Source organism: Cervus elaphus, chromosome 2 (genome assembly GCF_910594005.1).
Source record: "Cervus elaphus chromosome 2, mCerEla1.1, whole genome shotgun sequence".
Lineage (NCBI taxonomy): Eukaryota > Metazoa > Chordata > Mammalia > Artiodactyla > Cervidae > Cervus > Cervus elaphus.
Window position 1 is genome coordinate 40451122 of NC_057816.1, and position 15433 is coordinate 40466554.

The following is a 15433-nucleotide window of genomic DNA, read 5'->3' on the forward strand; positions in this document are numbered from 1 at the left end:
CATGTCAATGTATGGCAAAAACCACTACAATATTGTAAAGTAATTAGCCTCCAACTAATAAAAATAAATGGGGAAAAAAAAAAAACCCTCAGGTAACTATTTCCCCCACCTTGTTAAGGTTCATTGTAGGATGTTGACTTTTTTTTTGAGCAAGCAAAATCTTGACGTTCAGAGTGCAAGTTTTATCTCATCTGTAGAAGAGTCGGCCTCTTCTCTTCCAAAAGCTTGCTCCGTCAGACCTGACTGCAAGGGCTCTGCCTGGCTCTTCTGTAATTCTCAAAGTCTGTGTTTCTTTGGGTCTGTTTTTCACGTGCGGCTTGGGAGTAAACCTGAGACTTGTGTCGATTCACACACAGAATTAAGGGATTTCTATCTCCAGCTTTCTCCTGTCTGGAATTTCTTTAACGTTCTCCAGCTTTCTCCTCTCTGGAATTTCTTTAACGTTCTCCAGTCTCTTATTTCTAGTCCTCTGTCTATAAAGCCAGTTTTTCTTGGAGCTTCAGCAAACCAGGGCAAACCAGAAGAGGAGCAGTAAGTGACAAGACAGAAGCAAACAACAGGGATTCGTCCCACACTCCTCTGACCGTGGGGTGCCTTCTCCTGCTTCCCCCGGCCAGGGAGACAGGCTCTCTCAGCGTCTCGGGTCCTTGGCGCACCACCGCCATCACCGCGGTCACTGCAGTTCATGGCTGCAGCTCCCGACTTGGAGCACGCCAGGGAGGGGGAGGACAAGAAAGGTTTTCCCCTTACTCTCTAGTTCACAGGGGACCCTTTTCCTGGTTCTCTGGCCGGAAGAGGGAATTTCTTTTTGAGTTTATGCTCTGTGTGTCATCCCGGATCTTAGGTTGTCCTCAGGGCAAACCAGAAGAGGAATAAAGTCACCAGTAAGTTCATCACTATGCTAATCATTCTTCAGGTTTTGACTTGCTTACATAATCCCCCTGCTATTGTTTGCTTTTCAGAGTCCTACTTGCTTTCTATATTCTGTTCAGTTACAATCAGTTGAAGAGAAATGCTGTGGTGTGCTTACTCCATCTTGGCCAGCACCAGAAGTGTTTCATTTTGGTTTTGAGTCTCTATTCTTCTTCCTTTCACCTTTCCCCCAAATCAGGTGGTACGTCAGTCCTTTCATTTAAATGTTATTAGTTAGGATAGCACCTTAACAAAGATTAAATACTAGCAGCAGCAGCAGCAACTACCACAATAAGCTTAACCATTTTTTCAGGAAACAGTCTAGGAGTACATAGTCCAAGACGGTAAGGTGGTTCTACCAGATTCTCCTGTGGTTTCCACCACTGGGTCAAGGCAACTGTTCCTGATATCATCTCCTAACTAGCAAGTCAGAAGAAAAGGGCAGGGTAGCCAGTGTGCATTTTTTTTTTTTAAGGAGTATAACCTGGAAGTGGTACCATTATTTCTGTCCATGTCCCATTGGCCAAAATTTAATCACATGGCTGCACCATGCCACAATGAAGTCTCCAGCTTGGTGGCCATGTGTGTAGTGAAATACTCAGGGAATGCTAGTACTAAATATGGGGGAAATACATCCTATTGGACAACTACCAATCTGCCATATCCTAAAATTATGGCCGGAAGAAGCTACGAAATACCTAACAATGCCAGCTATGATATTTTAATTTTTGGAATATAATTGCTGTACAATGTGTTAACTTCTGTTGTAGAACAAAGTGAATCAGCTGTATTTATACATACACCCCTCCCTCCGCCAGCCCACCCCTCTAGGTCATCACAGAGCACAGAGCTGAACTCCTGTGCTATACTACAGGTTTCCACTAGCTATCTGTTTTACATATGGTAGTGTGTATTCAATCCTAATCTCCCAATTCATTCCACCCTCCCCCAATATTTTAAAAATCTTTTAAAATTATAAAGCTGCAAAAAACATCTCTAGAGGCAGACACAAAGTGGGAGCAAGAATTCAGAGAAGCAAGCATCACCTGGTGGGTTACCTATGACTTGGACCTTTTAAATTAATGCTAGAGATACATTTTAAATTTTTCAAATAATTTCAAGCTTACAAGGATCCAAGAATGGTAAAAATATCTGCCCCCCACCCCCAGAAACTAAATAAGGGTAAGTTGATGACATATCCCTTATCACTTCTAAATACTTTAGAGCATAATGCCTTAAAAATAATGATAGTCTCCCATAAAACCACAATATAGCCACAAAAATCAGAAAATCAACATCTATTATTACTATATAATCCAAAACTCAATTAAAATTTTGCCAGTTATTCCAGTTCAGTTCAGTCGCTCAGTCGTGTCCGACTCTTTGCGACCCCATGAATCGCAGCATGCCAGGCCCCCCTGTCCGTCACCAACTCCTGGAGTCTACCCGAACCCATGTCCATTGAGTTGGTGATGCCATCCAGCCATCTCATCCTCTGTCGTCCCCTTCTCCTCCTGCCCCCAATCCTTCCCAGCATTAGGGTCTTTTCCAGAGTCAACTCTTCGCATGAGGTGGCCAAAGTACTGGAGTTTCAGCTTCAACATCAGTCCTTCCAATGAATACCCAGGACTGATCTCCTTTAGGATGGACTGGTTGGATCTCCTTGCAGTCCAAGGGACTCTCAAGAGTCTTCTCTAACACCACAGTTCAAAAGCATCAGTTCTTTGGCGCTCAGCTTTCTTCACCATCTATACATGACTTTCTCTCACATCCATACATGACTACTGGAAAAACCATAGCATTGACTAGATGGACCTTTGTTGGCAAAGTAATGTCTCTGCTTTTAAATATGCTATCTAGGTTGGTCATAACTTTCCTTCCAAGGAGTAAGCATCTTTTAATTTCATGGCTGCAGTCACCATCTGTAGTGATTTTGGAGCCCCCCAAAATAGTCTGACACTGTTTCCTCATCTATTTCCCATGAAGTGATGGGACCAGATGCCATGATCTTAGTTTTCTGAATGTTAAGCTTTAAGCCAACTTTTTCACTCTCCTTCACTTTCATCAAGAGGCTTTTTAGTTCCTCTTCACTTTCTGCCATAAGGGTGGTGTCGTCTTCATATCTGAAGTTACTGATATTTCTCCCGGCAATCTTAATTCCAGCTTGTGCTTCTTCCAGCCCAGCGTTTCTCATGATATACTCTGCATATAAATTATTTTACTTTTGGCTGCACTGGGTCTTCATCGCTGTGCAAGGGTATTCCTTGTTGCTGTATGCAGGCTTCTCATTGTGGTGGCAGGTGGCATCACTTGTTGTGGAGCATGGGATCTAGGCATGTGGGTTTCAGGAGTGGTGACATGCAGGCTCAGTAGTTGTGGCTCACAGGCTTAGTTGCCCCAAGGCATGTGGGATCTTCCTGAACCAGGGATTGAACCCATGTCCCCTGCATTGGCAGGCAGTAATGTTTTTTTAAGTGAAAGAGTGCAATCTATGATCATGTTGACATATTTAGTTGACGTTATTTTCCTAATCTCCTACCTGAACAGTCCTCAGCCTTTACTTGACTTTCATGGCTGACACTTTTGAAGATCTCAGTCCTTCTGCCTGGATGTATGATTTTTCCTCATGATAAAATTCAAGTAAGGTATTTTATTAAGTCATTTGATAAAATTCAAAATTCAAGAAAATTTTCTCAGGAATATCACAGAAGTGCTGCTATGTTCCTTGCATACCATTCTATCAGGTGGTACCCATTCAGTCTTTCTCATTACTGCTCATGTTAACTCTGATCATTTGATTAAGTGATACCTGCTGGGTTTACCACTATCAAGTTGTTTTCTTTTGTAACTAATTGATACTTTATGGTAGGTACTTTTGAAAGTAAATAAATATCCATTCCTCATAAAATTTCACTCACTAGGTTTAGCACATATTGATGTTTCTTTGCTAAATGCATAATTGTGATGATGGTTGCTAAATACAGATTTTTCTAATTTCACTATTGCTGCTACATTTATTAGTCGGCATCCTACTCTATGGCAAAGTGTTTTCTTCTCCCCATTTATATCCATATAGACTTACGGTTTTTTAAATTTTATTCAATGACTAATAATTCAGTACTATTATTGACATAAAAATCATGATCAGTGGGAGATCTTTAAGCTGGCTTCTGTGTTTTTTGTAGTTTTAAATAATTAAAAAAAATTAAAACAGTTTTAGAGAATTCCTTGTACACTCCTCACTCAGTTTTCCCCACTGTTAACATCCCTTCCATGTAGTGGACTCAGTTATTAAAGAAGAAATGAAGGCTGGAAGAAAGAGCAAAGAATGAAGGAAGAGGAGAGAAGAAATGGGCCCAGTATAGGCCAGTAAAGAAAGTCTAGACATTTTAGAAAATTCTAAAACTATTAGAAAGTTAAACTGAAAACAAGCAATATCTTCAAAGGTCTGAGAAAACCTCAATGTAGAATTGTGTACCCAGTGAAACTATCAGAAATGAAAGCAAAGTAAAAGAATTATAGAAAAAAAGTTTATTTAAAAAAAAACACAAAGATGTCTACCAACAATATATTTTTCAACAATGAGAAAATGCATATTTTTAAGATTATATAAAATATTTACCAAAGTCGGTCATACAATAGGAACTAATGGAACTGCCCCCAAATGCTGTTAGATAAGGAAGAATACTCTTAGAAGAGTTGAGATGCAAGAAATAGTAAGCGAATAAACTGCTGACATATTGGGCAAATTAAAACCCTGATTTTTATAAACGATGTAATATGTGGGGTTTAAAAAACGCTTGACGGCATTAATAATTAAAATATGTTGAGCTGGGCTCAATAATAACTGCTGGGCTTCCCAGGTGGTGCAATGGTAAAGAATCCGCCTGCCAATTCGCTGGAGTAGAAAATGGCAGCCCAATCCAGTATTCTTGCCTGGGAAATATCACGGACAGAGGAGGCTGATGGGCTACAGTCCGGTGACAAAGATTCGGACAAGACTGACAGAGTATGTCTGTATGACTCAAGAGTAGTAACTGCTAAGAACTTTAAACCACAATTACACATTTTAAAATCAGTGGAAATAAAATATGAACTTAGGGGAGGAAAAAATCTTACTCCAAAAAAAATCAAAAGATAAAAAAATACAGAAATATGTCTATTAGCACAAAAATATGAGAAAAACATGCAGAGGCAGCAATAACACTGTAACGTAAAACAAAATAATGTATAAAAAGAATGTAAGTAGACTTAAGTTCTTTAAAGACAAAGTTTGTCAGATCGAATCGAAAAAACACCTAGCAATATGTCACGGCTAAACCTTAATGCCGACGGAGGAAGATACAGCAGAGTCAATGGACAGGGTTCTGCCACTACCTTCCCTTTCCCATCTGTCTCGGTTCGCCTCCGACTGTCTTCAGCCTCTCTCAGGTTTTGACCCGGTCCATTCCCGTCCCCAACTCCCTCCTCAGCCTCTTTCCTCCCCGGCTGGAGGCGGCGAAGCGAGGAGGCTTAACGTCCAGCCCGTCTCCCTAAACCAACCGGCTCGCTCCACACGGCGGCCATGGGGACGTTACCGGGGGGCGGGCCTCACACTGTCGCGCTCTATTTCTCGGCCCGCCCTTCCGCGATTGGTGAGGACGAGGGCACGTCACGCCGACTATAAAAGAAAGGGTTTGTGACGGAGGCGCGCCTCGGGGAGCGCCGATTGGCTCTCTTGACGCGAACGCTCGGTGGATCTGGGAGTTGCGCCGCCGTTCTCTCCGCGACGACAGCCATAGCTCCCTCCTCTTCAGCCGACGCCACCGCCGCCTGTGCTGCGGGACCGGCTGTATGGTTAGGCCACAGTCTTTCATGAGTAAACTAAGTCCTTCCTGTGGTGGTGTTGGTCACGCATTTATGGAGTTTCTGAAGGTCCCCGGAGACTACTGCCAGGCACAGCACGGCCTTCATGAGGAGAAGTGAACTGTAGAAATTCGTCACTGCTCCACCAAGAAGCCCTCATAGGAGCGTCACCCTGGACACAGACGTGTGTTCTTGAAACCATCGGAGCCTTTTACAAGAATTCCGACCCGGATGGGGTAAACCTCGGTGCTCTTCCTTTCCATTGACTCAGTCTTATTGAACTGAAGGATGGCTTCGTGTTAGGAGGTTCATTTCATTTCCTTGTTACTCCCAATTTCGTATCTAAAGCATTGAGAATTTCGAGTGGGGCATATTGGAGTAGGGTTCAGTTTCTTTACATCATTTCTGCGTTCAGAAATTTAATTTTTTTTTTTTCTGTAACGTATCGAGTTTGTTTTTTTTTTTTTTTTTTAACTAAATTAACATGGCTCCACTGACCCGCCCAGCTCCTGTGGAAGTCACATACAGGAACATGAGATTTCTTATTACACACAATCCAAGCAGTGCAACCTTAAGCAAATTCATAGAGGACCTTAAGAAGTACGGAGTTACGACAATAGTAAGAGTGTGTGAAGCAACTTATGACACTGCTCTGGTGGAGAAAGAAGGCATCCAGGTTTTGGATTGGCCCTTTGATGATGGTTCATCACCCTCTAACCAGATCGTGGATGACTGGTTAAGTCTTTTAAACATTAAATTTCGGGAAGAACCTGGTTGTTGCATTGCTGTTCACTGTGTTGCAGGTCTTGGGAGAACTCCAGTGCTTGTCGCTCTGGCATTAATGGAAGGTGGAATGAAAAATGAAGAGGCGGTCCAGTTTATAAGACAAAAGCGGCGTGGAGCTTTTAACAGCAAGCAACTTTTATATTTGGAGAAATATCATTCTAAAATGCGGCTGCGCTTCAAAGACTCCAGTGGCCATAGAAACAACTGTTGCATTCAATAAAACTTGCCTGCCTCATGCTGTTGTCTTGGACATGGAACTTGAGACAGGACTTAATTTATCATATGTATTAACATAGGCTTAATGAATGACAAGTCTAATGAAGCTTCCCATAGGAATACTGAACAGCCACAAGTGTGGCAAAATTGCAGCCTCTTTAACTTACTACTATTCCCATGCCAGAAATAATGTATAAGAAACTGAGAGATTAGGTACCAAAATACTCAGCACAATACTGGTATATTTTTAGTATCATAGAGATTTAAAACCCTAGGAATTAGGAACAGCACTGTAAACCATATGAGGTTTATTCCTCTAGTCATCTCAAATATTGCAAGTAAGACCTTTATGATTGCCTGCTCCTATGTTTACCACCCCACATGTGTACCTGTGTGCATCAGGTTTGTGTAACAATTGATTCTGTTGAATTCTTAACTAGGCTTAGTGATTATTGTCTTTCTATAAATCTCATTTTGTGCTGTTATGAAAGGCTCCAGTTTGAAAAAAAAATCACATCTCTGAAAGTTCATGTAAAATATACATCATACAGAAACACGTGTGTGTGTGTAATATTTTTAGACAAAAAAAGCTTTACAGTCAATCTGTTTACACTTGGGATGCAGTTTTAAAGGGGAGGGCCTGAAGGCAGAATGGGAAGAGGCTATGGAAAATTTCTACTGGAAATTCCATGTTGCCTTAATCTTGTTCAGGATGTATAGAATAGTTCCTTTTATTTAGTAAACTTTATAAAGGAAAAGATACTTTGTAGCTAAAACATTTCTTAATTATAAAATTTTTGAAGGTCTTGTAGTTCTTCAACACACCTATTGGAAGTTATTAACTTATTTTTAAGTGTAGTATTTTTTCCTTGTCTTTTCAACCAAAATAGAAGAGAGTTTCTACTACTGAACTGATCAGACATCTAACATTTTATATGATTTTGAACTGTATAACTTAATAGTTAGATACTTGATACTTTGTTTTATTATGGAATTGATAAAATGGTGATATGTATTAAGGTTAGTTCAACCATAGATTCATACTGGGTGGCAATGTAGTTCAGTGCGAGAAATAATTTGTTAGTATTCACCTTTCATCAGTTAGTACAAGAGCTTAAACATCTAAATAATGAACTATAGGAGAGCGAGACAAACTAAGCAAGATGGTATAGCTTTGTCATTTTTAGTCAAAGTAGAAGCATGACTAGAGATAAAAGCATTAAAGTTTCAAAAGTTCACTTCACCAGAAAGTTACAATTCTAAATTCTATGTATCAGATAACATAGTTCAAAAATCTATAAAGCAAACATGGAAAGAACCACAAGGAAAATAGACAAGTTTATCAGAGTGATAGGAAATTTTATTATTTTTCTTTCAGAAACAGATCGAGTAGACAAAAATCAATAAAGACATAGATTTGAACAAAATAAGTTTGATCCCATGAACATAAGAACATTGCATTCAACAGTGAGCATCCATGTTTTTCTAAGAGTACATGAAATATTTTATTAAAATTGACTGCATATAAGATCATATATAATTTCAGCAAAATTCTAAAACATTTGAATAACACAAGTTTTCCGAGTACAATTAAGTTAGAGAAAAAAGTAACACTTGAAATTTTGAAAATCTGTGTCTAGAAACTTCCACTTCTAGACAGGATGTAGTAGGTCATGGCAGCCCAACACCCTCTCTGCAACATCCATAAAAATATAGATAAGTTTCAAGAATCACGTTTAAAGATGTATGAGAGCTGTGAGAGCAGCATGGACTAGGTGAACAGAAATTCCGAACAGGAAGGAGTTCTCCTGGGGTGAGTGGCCATTTTGTTTGCTGGGGGCATTTACTAGGACATGTTTGCTGGGATGTGGACTAAGGATCAGGCTTGGTTCCTGCAGCAGGGTCTCTACTGAAGGAAAAAGAAACCCAGCGAGGCTTCTGGTGGTCACATTGCGGCTGGTGCAACAGACTGGAAAATTGAGAGGTTTGGCCAGTTTCACATTGCAGGTCAAGTTTCTCAGGAAACAGGTAGAGGTTTGCACTTGGAGGCTTACTGGAGCATCATCTCAACAACACTGTGACGGAGCAAGAGAACCAGGATGCTGCAGGAGCTGAATGGTGATGCATACAAATGCAACAGTAGCATTAGCCAATCTCCCAGGGAGCTGTGAAGCTGAGAGGGCCATTTAGGGATGTCTGCACTTGTGGCAAGGGGCTTGGACCTTTGGATTCCAGGCATTAGATGCAGGCTGTCCTTGGGGATGAGGGCATAACTTTGAATGAAGCATCATCTTTCAGTCAAGTGCGGTTCCCAGGCAGCACTGTGATAATACTGTTGGCAGCTGGCCATTAATTCGTGTTTCAGACCATTCGAGGGATCTGGTTGGTACCGCCACAGCATCCACAGGTTACAGCCACTATACTGAAAGACACTTGCTGAGTTCTGGCACCAAATATGAGAGGCTGGGGAGTTAGTATGAAGGTTTTAAAAGATAGAGGGAAATTTCCCTCAACTTCATAGTGCTTGGGAGACAAAGCCCTGCTAGAAGAGATTCTAATTTTGTCCAACACTTAGACTGTTTTTCTCTCTCTCTCTCTCTTTTTTTTTTTTTTACTATAGCCATTCTGGTGAGTGGGAAGTGGTATCGCATTGTCGTTTTAAGTTTTAATACAATTAATGTTAAACATCTTTTCATATACGTGTTAGCCATTTGTAATATATCAACTCAAATATTTTACCCATTTTTTTCAGTTGGGTCTTGTCATCTTACTGAGTTGTAGAAGTTCCTTATATATTCTGACTCCAATGCCTTTATTAGATATATAATTTGCAAATACTGTCTCCCAATCTGTTACCTGTCATTTTCTTCCCCTTAATGATTTGTTTCAAAGTACAGAAGTTAAAAAATTTAATGAGGTATAATTTATCAATTTTCTCTTTTATGGATCATGTTTTTAAATTGTATCTAAGAATCTCTTCAATCAGTCACAAAGACTTTTTGGCTACATTTCCTTCTAGAAATTGTACAGATTTTAGCTCTTACATTTAGATCTGTGGTCCATTTTGAGTTAATTTTTGTAGATGGTGTGAAATAAATCTCTATATGTGTATATATATATTTGCATGTGGATATCTAGTTGTCCCCAGCATCATCTCTTCAAAAGACCATCCTTTCCTCCACTGAATTACCTTGGTAATTGAAAAATCAATTTACCATAAATGAAGGACTTATTTCTGAATTCTCAACTGTTTCATTGATCTATATGAGCACACAGTCTTGATTACTGTAGCTTTATGGAAAGTTCTGAAATTGGATCATGTACATCATCCTTTTTCAAAAGTTTTGACTATTCTAAGTCCCTTGCATTTGCATATAAATTTTAGGATCAATCTGTCAATTTGTACAAAAAATAGCTTGTAGGAATTTTGATAGGTCTAGTGTTGAATTTATAGGTAATTTGGAGAGAACTGCAGGCTTGATAATATTGAATCTTAAACATGTACATGGACCATTTCCCTTAAATCTTTAGTTTCTATCATCACTATTTCATAGTTTTCATTGTGCAAGATCTGTACCTCTTAAATTACTTAAGTATTTTTTTCTTTTTGATGGTATTGTGACTGCAGTGTTTTCTTAATTTTATTAAGTGTTTGCTGCTAGTCTGTGGAAATACAGTTGCTTTTTGTACATTGACCTTGCTTTCTATGAGCTTCCTAAACTCATTTGTTAGGAGAGAGAGAGGGAATGAGGAAGGAGGGCGAGAGCAAAGCAAGTGCTGCTCTCTTCTTTGGCATTTTCTGCTTACAAGAATATGTTATCTGTAAACAAAGGCAGTTTTACTCTCCGCGCCCCCCCCCAATCTGAAAGCCTTTACTTTCTTTTTCTTTTTTAATTGAATTGGCTAGACCCTCCATGTTGACCAGAAGTGGTGGAAACAAACTTCCAGATCTTAGGGAGAAAGTATTCATGCTTTGACTTTTAAGTATGGTTAGGTTGAGGATGTTCTCTTCTATTCGTTTGTTGAAAGTTTTATCATAAACAGGTGTTGGGTATTTTAAAATGCTTTTTCCACATCCATTGACATCATCTGGTGGTTTGTGTCCTTCATTCTAGTAGTATCATGTACTATGTTGATCAGTTTTTAAATGTTAAAACAACCTTGCATTCCTAAGATAAATTCCACTTGTTTGTTGTGTTTAATATTGATACATTTGGCCTGCTAATATTTTGCACCTATACTCATGAGCGATATTGGTCTGCACTTTCTGTGTGTTGCTTTTTATCTGGTTTTGATATCAGGGTAGTACCAGTATTATGGAATGATTTTGGAAGTATTCCATCCTCCATTTTCTGAAAGAGTTTGTGAAGGACTGGTATTATTTATACTTTAAATATTTGATAAAATTCACCCATGAAGAATTCTTGGCCTGGGCTTTCCTTGGTGGGAAGATTTTGAATTACTAATTCAATTCTTTGTTATAGGTCTATTGATTTCTACTCTAATCTTTACTTGATTTGAATTCTGTTTGCTTTTCCTGTTGTAGTTTCTTAAGGAGAAAGTTTTTTATTGTTTTAGGACTTTTTTTTTTTCCCCCCTGATATTGGCCTTTAAAGCTCTAAAATTTCCCTCTGGCACTATTTTTAGCTATAACTCATTAATTTTTATTTAATTCAACATACATAATTTATCTTGTGATTTCTTCTTACCACGACTTACTTAGAAATATACTGTTTAATTTCCAAAGAGTTGGACACTTCCCATTTTCTTTTTTACTGTTGTTGATTTCTAATTTAGTTACTAACTCTGTCCAAGAAGACTTCCTGGAGTTGAATGTATTTGCACTCCAATGATGAATGCTGTCTCCAGGCAGAAAGCTGGTTGAACTGAAATGTAGCTGATAAAGGGCAGAGAACAGAGGGAAGGACTTTCCAGGTAGAGACCAAGTGTGTTAAGGGCACAGGCCTGAAAGCGCATGTATTCAGGGCCAGCAAGATGATCCCTGTGTTTGGAACACAGGAAATGTAATTATCTTCTTTTTGTTTCTGTCAGCATAGCTAAAGTTGGTCATTTTAGTTGATCTTGTCAGCCTGTTTTGGTTTCACTGATTTTCTCTACTATTTTTCTTTTCTGTCGCATTGAGTATAAAGAAGGTGCAGTTGGGATACAGAGCAAGTGTGGGACAGGATGCAGAAAAGATCATGTGAAAGGCTCCCTGGTGTTCAGATTCCAGCTTCACTCTTCAGCCCCTCTTCTGACCATGAGAGGTTCTCAGTATGAGGCCACAGATTACCGAACAGCGATGTTTCCTCAGGATGTTCTTGGCTGAGCACCAGCACCCAGGAAGGAGGTGTTGGAAGAATAAGACCTAGGCAGGGGGTGACGTGATGTCTCTGCTGATCGCTCTTCCAGGATCCCAGGTGCCCCCCTGGCCCATCGCTGAGGGGTGGCCATGTAGGACCTGCTCATGTTGGGCAGTGGAGACCCTCAGGCTAAGCCAGCAGCAGGAGGGTGGACAGTGGTAGGTCTCTGGGCATGGATTGTTCTTTCCAGAGCTGCACAATGAAAGCGGGGTCTGGACACTGCCATGCCAGTAGATGTTAGCAGTTTAGCAGGGTCTTCCATGGTGGGGGCCGCGGGCTCGTCACCCCCACCCTCCCCATGGTGTGGGCTCTTCTGGACACGAGGGAGGTGAAGGCTATGACTGAACCTGGTATAAGAAACACGCAGACTGACAGCCTTCTGTAGGCAAGCTGTTCCAGTTTGCTGAACTACTTCAGAGTGTGAAGGGCGGAAGAGAGCGTCCCTGAGTCAGGAACATGAAATCAGGTCTTCCCTCACGCTCCCCACGGGGCCCTTCCCCTCACAGCCTCTCTTCCTCCTTGGTTTGCTGACCGTCCCCACCCGCGTTTCTCTGGTTTTCCTTTTGGAAATCACCACAAAGGCATGCCTGACTCTCAGCAACCCACAGGGCAGTGACCTTTTCTGACTTGTGAGTTGCTTCGAGGCAGACACTCAGCCCTCACGCCCTCTGAGTCTTGAAGGGTGTGTATTCGTCCAGCAGAGACTGAACTCCCTGGTGGGTGGGTCACGCTTTCTGGCCAGTGGTTGCCCTTGCATTCCTTATTTCACCACCCTGCCCCATCCTTCAGTCTGGGCATCCACTGCAGACACCGCCCCACCATGAAGCCTTCTCTTATGCCCTCATAGGAAGGATCTTCTCCCTTCCTGAGCACATGACCTTTATCCACAGTTCTTTCAGGGACTTAACCACTTTCTCCCTGGTGGCAAAATGCCTTGTGCCCATATTTCATTTCCTCTTCTAGACCCCAGACCTTGTCAAGGCAGAGTCTAGATTTCCGCAAGATCTAGCCAAAAGTTGGCAATTCATAGATGACGAAATTCTTGGGAAGGAAGCCTGGGGAGGGTTACAGAAAAGTGAATCCAAGGCCTCCTTCAGGGACAAAGCTCTTATTCATCTTATGCCTGTGCCTCTCCCCTCACACCAGAAAGTTCAAAGGAAAAACACAATGACAAGGATGGCCGTTTTTGAACCCATTTATATTGTCAGTGTTACCCTGGGCTTCATCCAGCCCCATCCCAGCCTTTGAGGTTGCATCAGATGTTCTGAACATTCATGGCCTCCTCGGGCCAAGTGTAGCTGTCCAGCGTAAAGGAGTCATAGTCTGGAGTATAGACCAGGGACCTTACAAAAGCCTCCTTGTCCTCGGGCTCTGGGTAGTAGGAGGCCAGGTTGTGTTTGTACGCGAAGTCGAGGACCTAGAGAAAAATATGTGTGACTGAGGAACTGGCTGTAAGGAGGAGCCTGCCTGAAGACCCTCGCTTGGGAGCTTGCAGAAGGGGATACACCCTGCGGCAGGCATGCTCCTCTCATGGGTTGTGGCCCCTGAAGCCACTGGAGAGGAAGGAGCTAGAGCTTTCTGCCTCGTAAGGGAGCTCTGACACAGTGGAATAAACACGGTCTGAGGCAAGAGGCTTCAGGCTAAAGTCTGCTTCTGCTTCCGACTGCCTGTGGGTCCTTGGCAGTGATGCCATCCTGGCTGAGCCCCAGTTTCTGCATCTGTGAAGTGGGGGTAATGATGGCTTCCTCTGGCATGGTGTGAGGATAAAGTTAGGTAGCAGGCAAAAGTGTTCAGTACCTGATACTTTGTCTCTCCTTAACGTGGCTTGAATTGGAAGAACAGCCTGGACAATGTTCTTTGGGTATTAGCTTTGGCTTCACAAGAGCATGAAGCTAAATATCTCTGAAAGGAAGGAACTGGACAGGGTGGAGCTAGACTATCAGCTGGGCAGTTGGGCTTGAGGACAACAAGCCCAAAAGTCTGATTCTGGAACCCACATGGGACAACACTTGGGGACTGCATGCTGTCTGTCGTGCAATACGTTTTCTGAAATTATTCTTAAAACTTATAGAAAATGTAAAATACATATTAATAGAAATAATGGTATTATAAACCATCATGTATTTGTCATCCAGATGCAACAATTATCAACATTAGGTCAGTCTTTAGGGCACTATGTTCTGGTTCTCTGAATACCCATCATCTCTGCATCATCTGTTGGGTGACATTTATGCTTAGACTGTTTCATGAACTTGATCACCCCATGGCCCAGCCATCCTGAGAGAAAGAGGAAGCATGAGTGTCTACTCTGGCCAGAAAGGTGCCAAGTGTGGAGCTTTTTCAGTGTTCTCTCTTAATGTCCTCCAAAACTCTGGGAGTTGTTTAGTTGCTCAGTCTTGTCCAACTCTTGGCGCCCTATGGACTGTAGCCCGCCAGGCTCCTCTGTCCATGGGAGTCTCCAGGCAAGAATACTGGAGTGGGTTGCCATCTCCTTCTCCAGAGAACCTTCCCAACCCAGGAATCTAACCCATGTCTCCTGCTTGGCAGGCAGGTTCTTTACCACTGAGCTACCAGAGAAGACCCAAAACTCTGGGAGAGAGGAATTCTTTGGAAAAGAAGGAAACTGAGGCCCAGGGAGGTGCCGTGATTGTCCTGAGGTGCCTCTGCTGCTGATTGGCAGGGCTGGGACTCCACAGCCCAAGCTCTTTCCATGATGCTATGCAAGTTGACCTTTCTGTATAAATGGGCACTTATGATTCATTTTCAAAAAATCCCACCCACGTTCTGGTCCACAAAACTGTGGACTTTGATGACCTTTCTGCCTGCTGTCTGAGGGGAAGTGCAGGAGCTTCCCAGAACTGCTCTGAGTGGGTGTGGGTATGGGACTTGAGCTACAGGCCAGAGTTTGTCGGCAGCCTTTGGGGAGCATGCAGTGTAGGCCAGGGAGCCAGCATGTGGCCAGCGCTGCCCTCCCCTCAGTCCCCCTTAAGTCAGAGAGAGTTGAGGAACCCCGCCACCCGTGTTAAGGGGGTGAGGCCTTACTTTGATGGCGATTCTCAGAGACACGTCTCGGATGGTGCTCAGGGGCGGGTACAGTCTCCCCTGAGACAGATGGTGCTCAGAGACCTCTTGGGCAATTTGCTGGGGAGAGACAACAGAGAGGAATAAGCTGGTTTTCTGCCTTTCCAGAACAAGCCTGACCCAGTACACTGGAGACTTACCTCGCCCCTCATAGGTGGCCAGTCACTGCCGTCTCCTCTGTTGTCTCACCACCTCGTGACTCCGGGGAGCTTAAAGCTTAGGCTTAAAAC

General features: G+C 42.1%; 2 protein-coding genes across 5 annotated transcripts in view; one reads left to right on the forward strand and one right to left on the reverse strand.

The window, feature by feature from the left end:
• The first annotated feature begins 4996 nt into the window (after nucleotides 1-4996).
• On the forward strand, nucleotides 4997-7217 carry LOC122705671 (protein tyrosine phosphatase type IVA 1-like). Its single transcript, XM_043921090.1, has one exon. It carries the CDS (start codon nucleotides 6242-6244, stop codon nucleotides 6761-6763), a length of 522 nt encoding a protein of 173 aa, XP_043777025.1. The 5' UTR covers nucleotides 4997-6241; the 3' UTR covers nucleotides 6764-7217.
• Nucleotides 7218-13301: 6084 nt separating this feature from the next.
• Nucleotides 13302-15433, reverse strand: part of ME3 (malic enzyme 3) — a 220034-nt gene continuing 217902 nt past the window's right edge. For 3 of the 4 annotated variants that reach the window (XM_043876333.1, XM_043876328.1, XM_043876335.1), the window contains 2 exons: nucleotides 15165-15263; nucleotides 13302-13539 (listed from right to left, as the gene is read on the reverse strand). In XM_043876333.1, the coding sequence (XP_043732268.1) occupies nucleotides 13378-13539; nucleotides 15165-15263 (261 nt within the window). In that variant the 3' untranslated portion in view covers nucleotides 13302-13377. The remainder of the gene's footprint in view (nucleotides 13540-15164; nucleotides 15264-15433) is intronic. The other variant, XM_043876341.1, reaches the window with a different exon arrangement.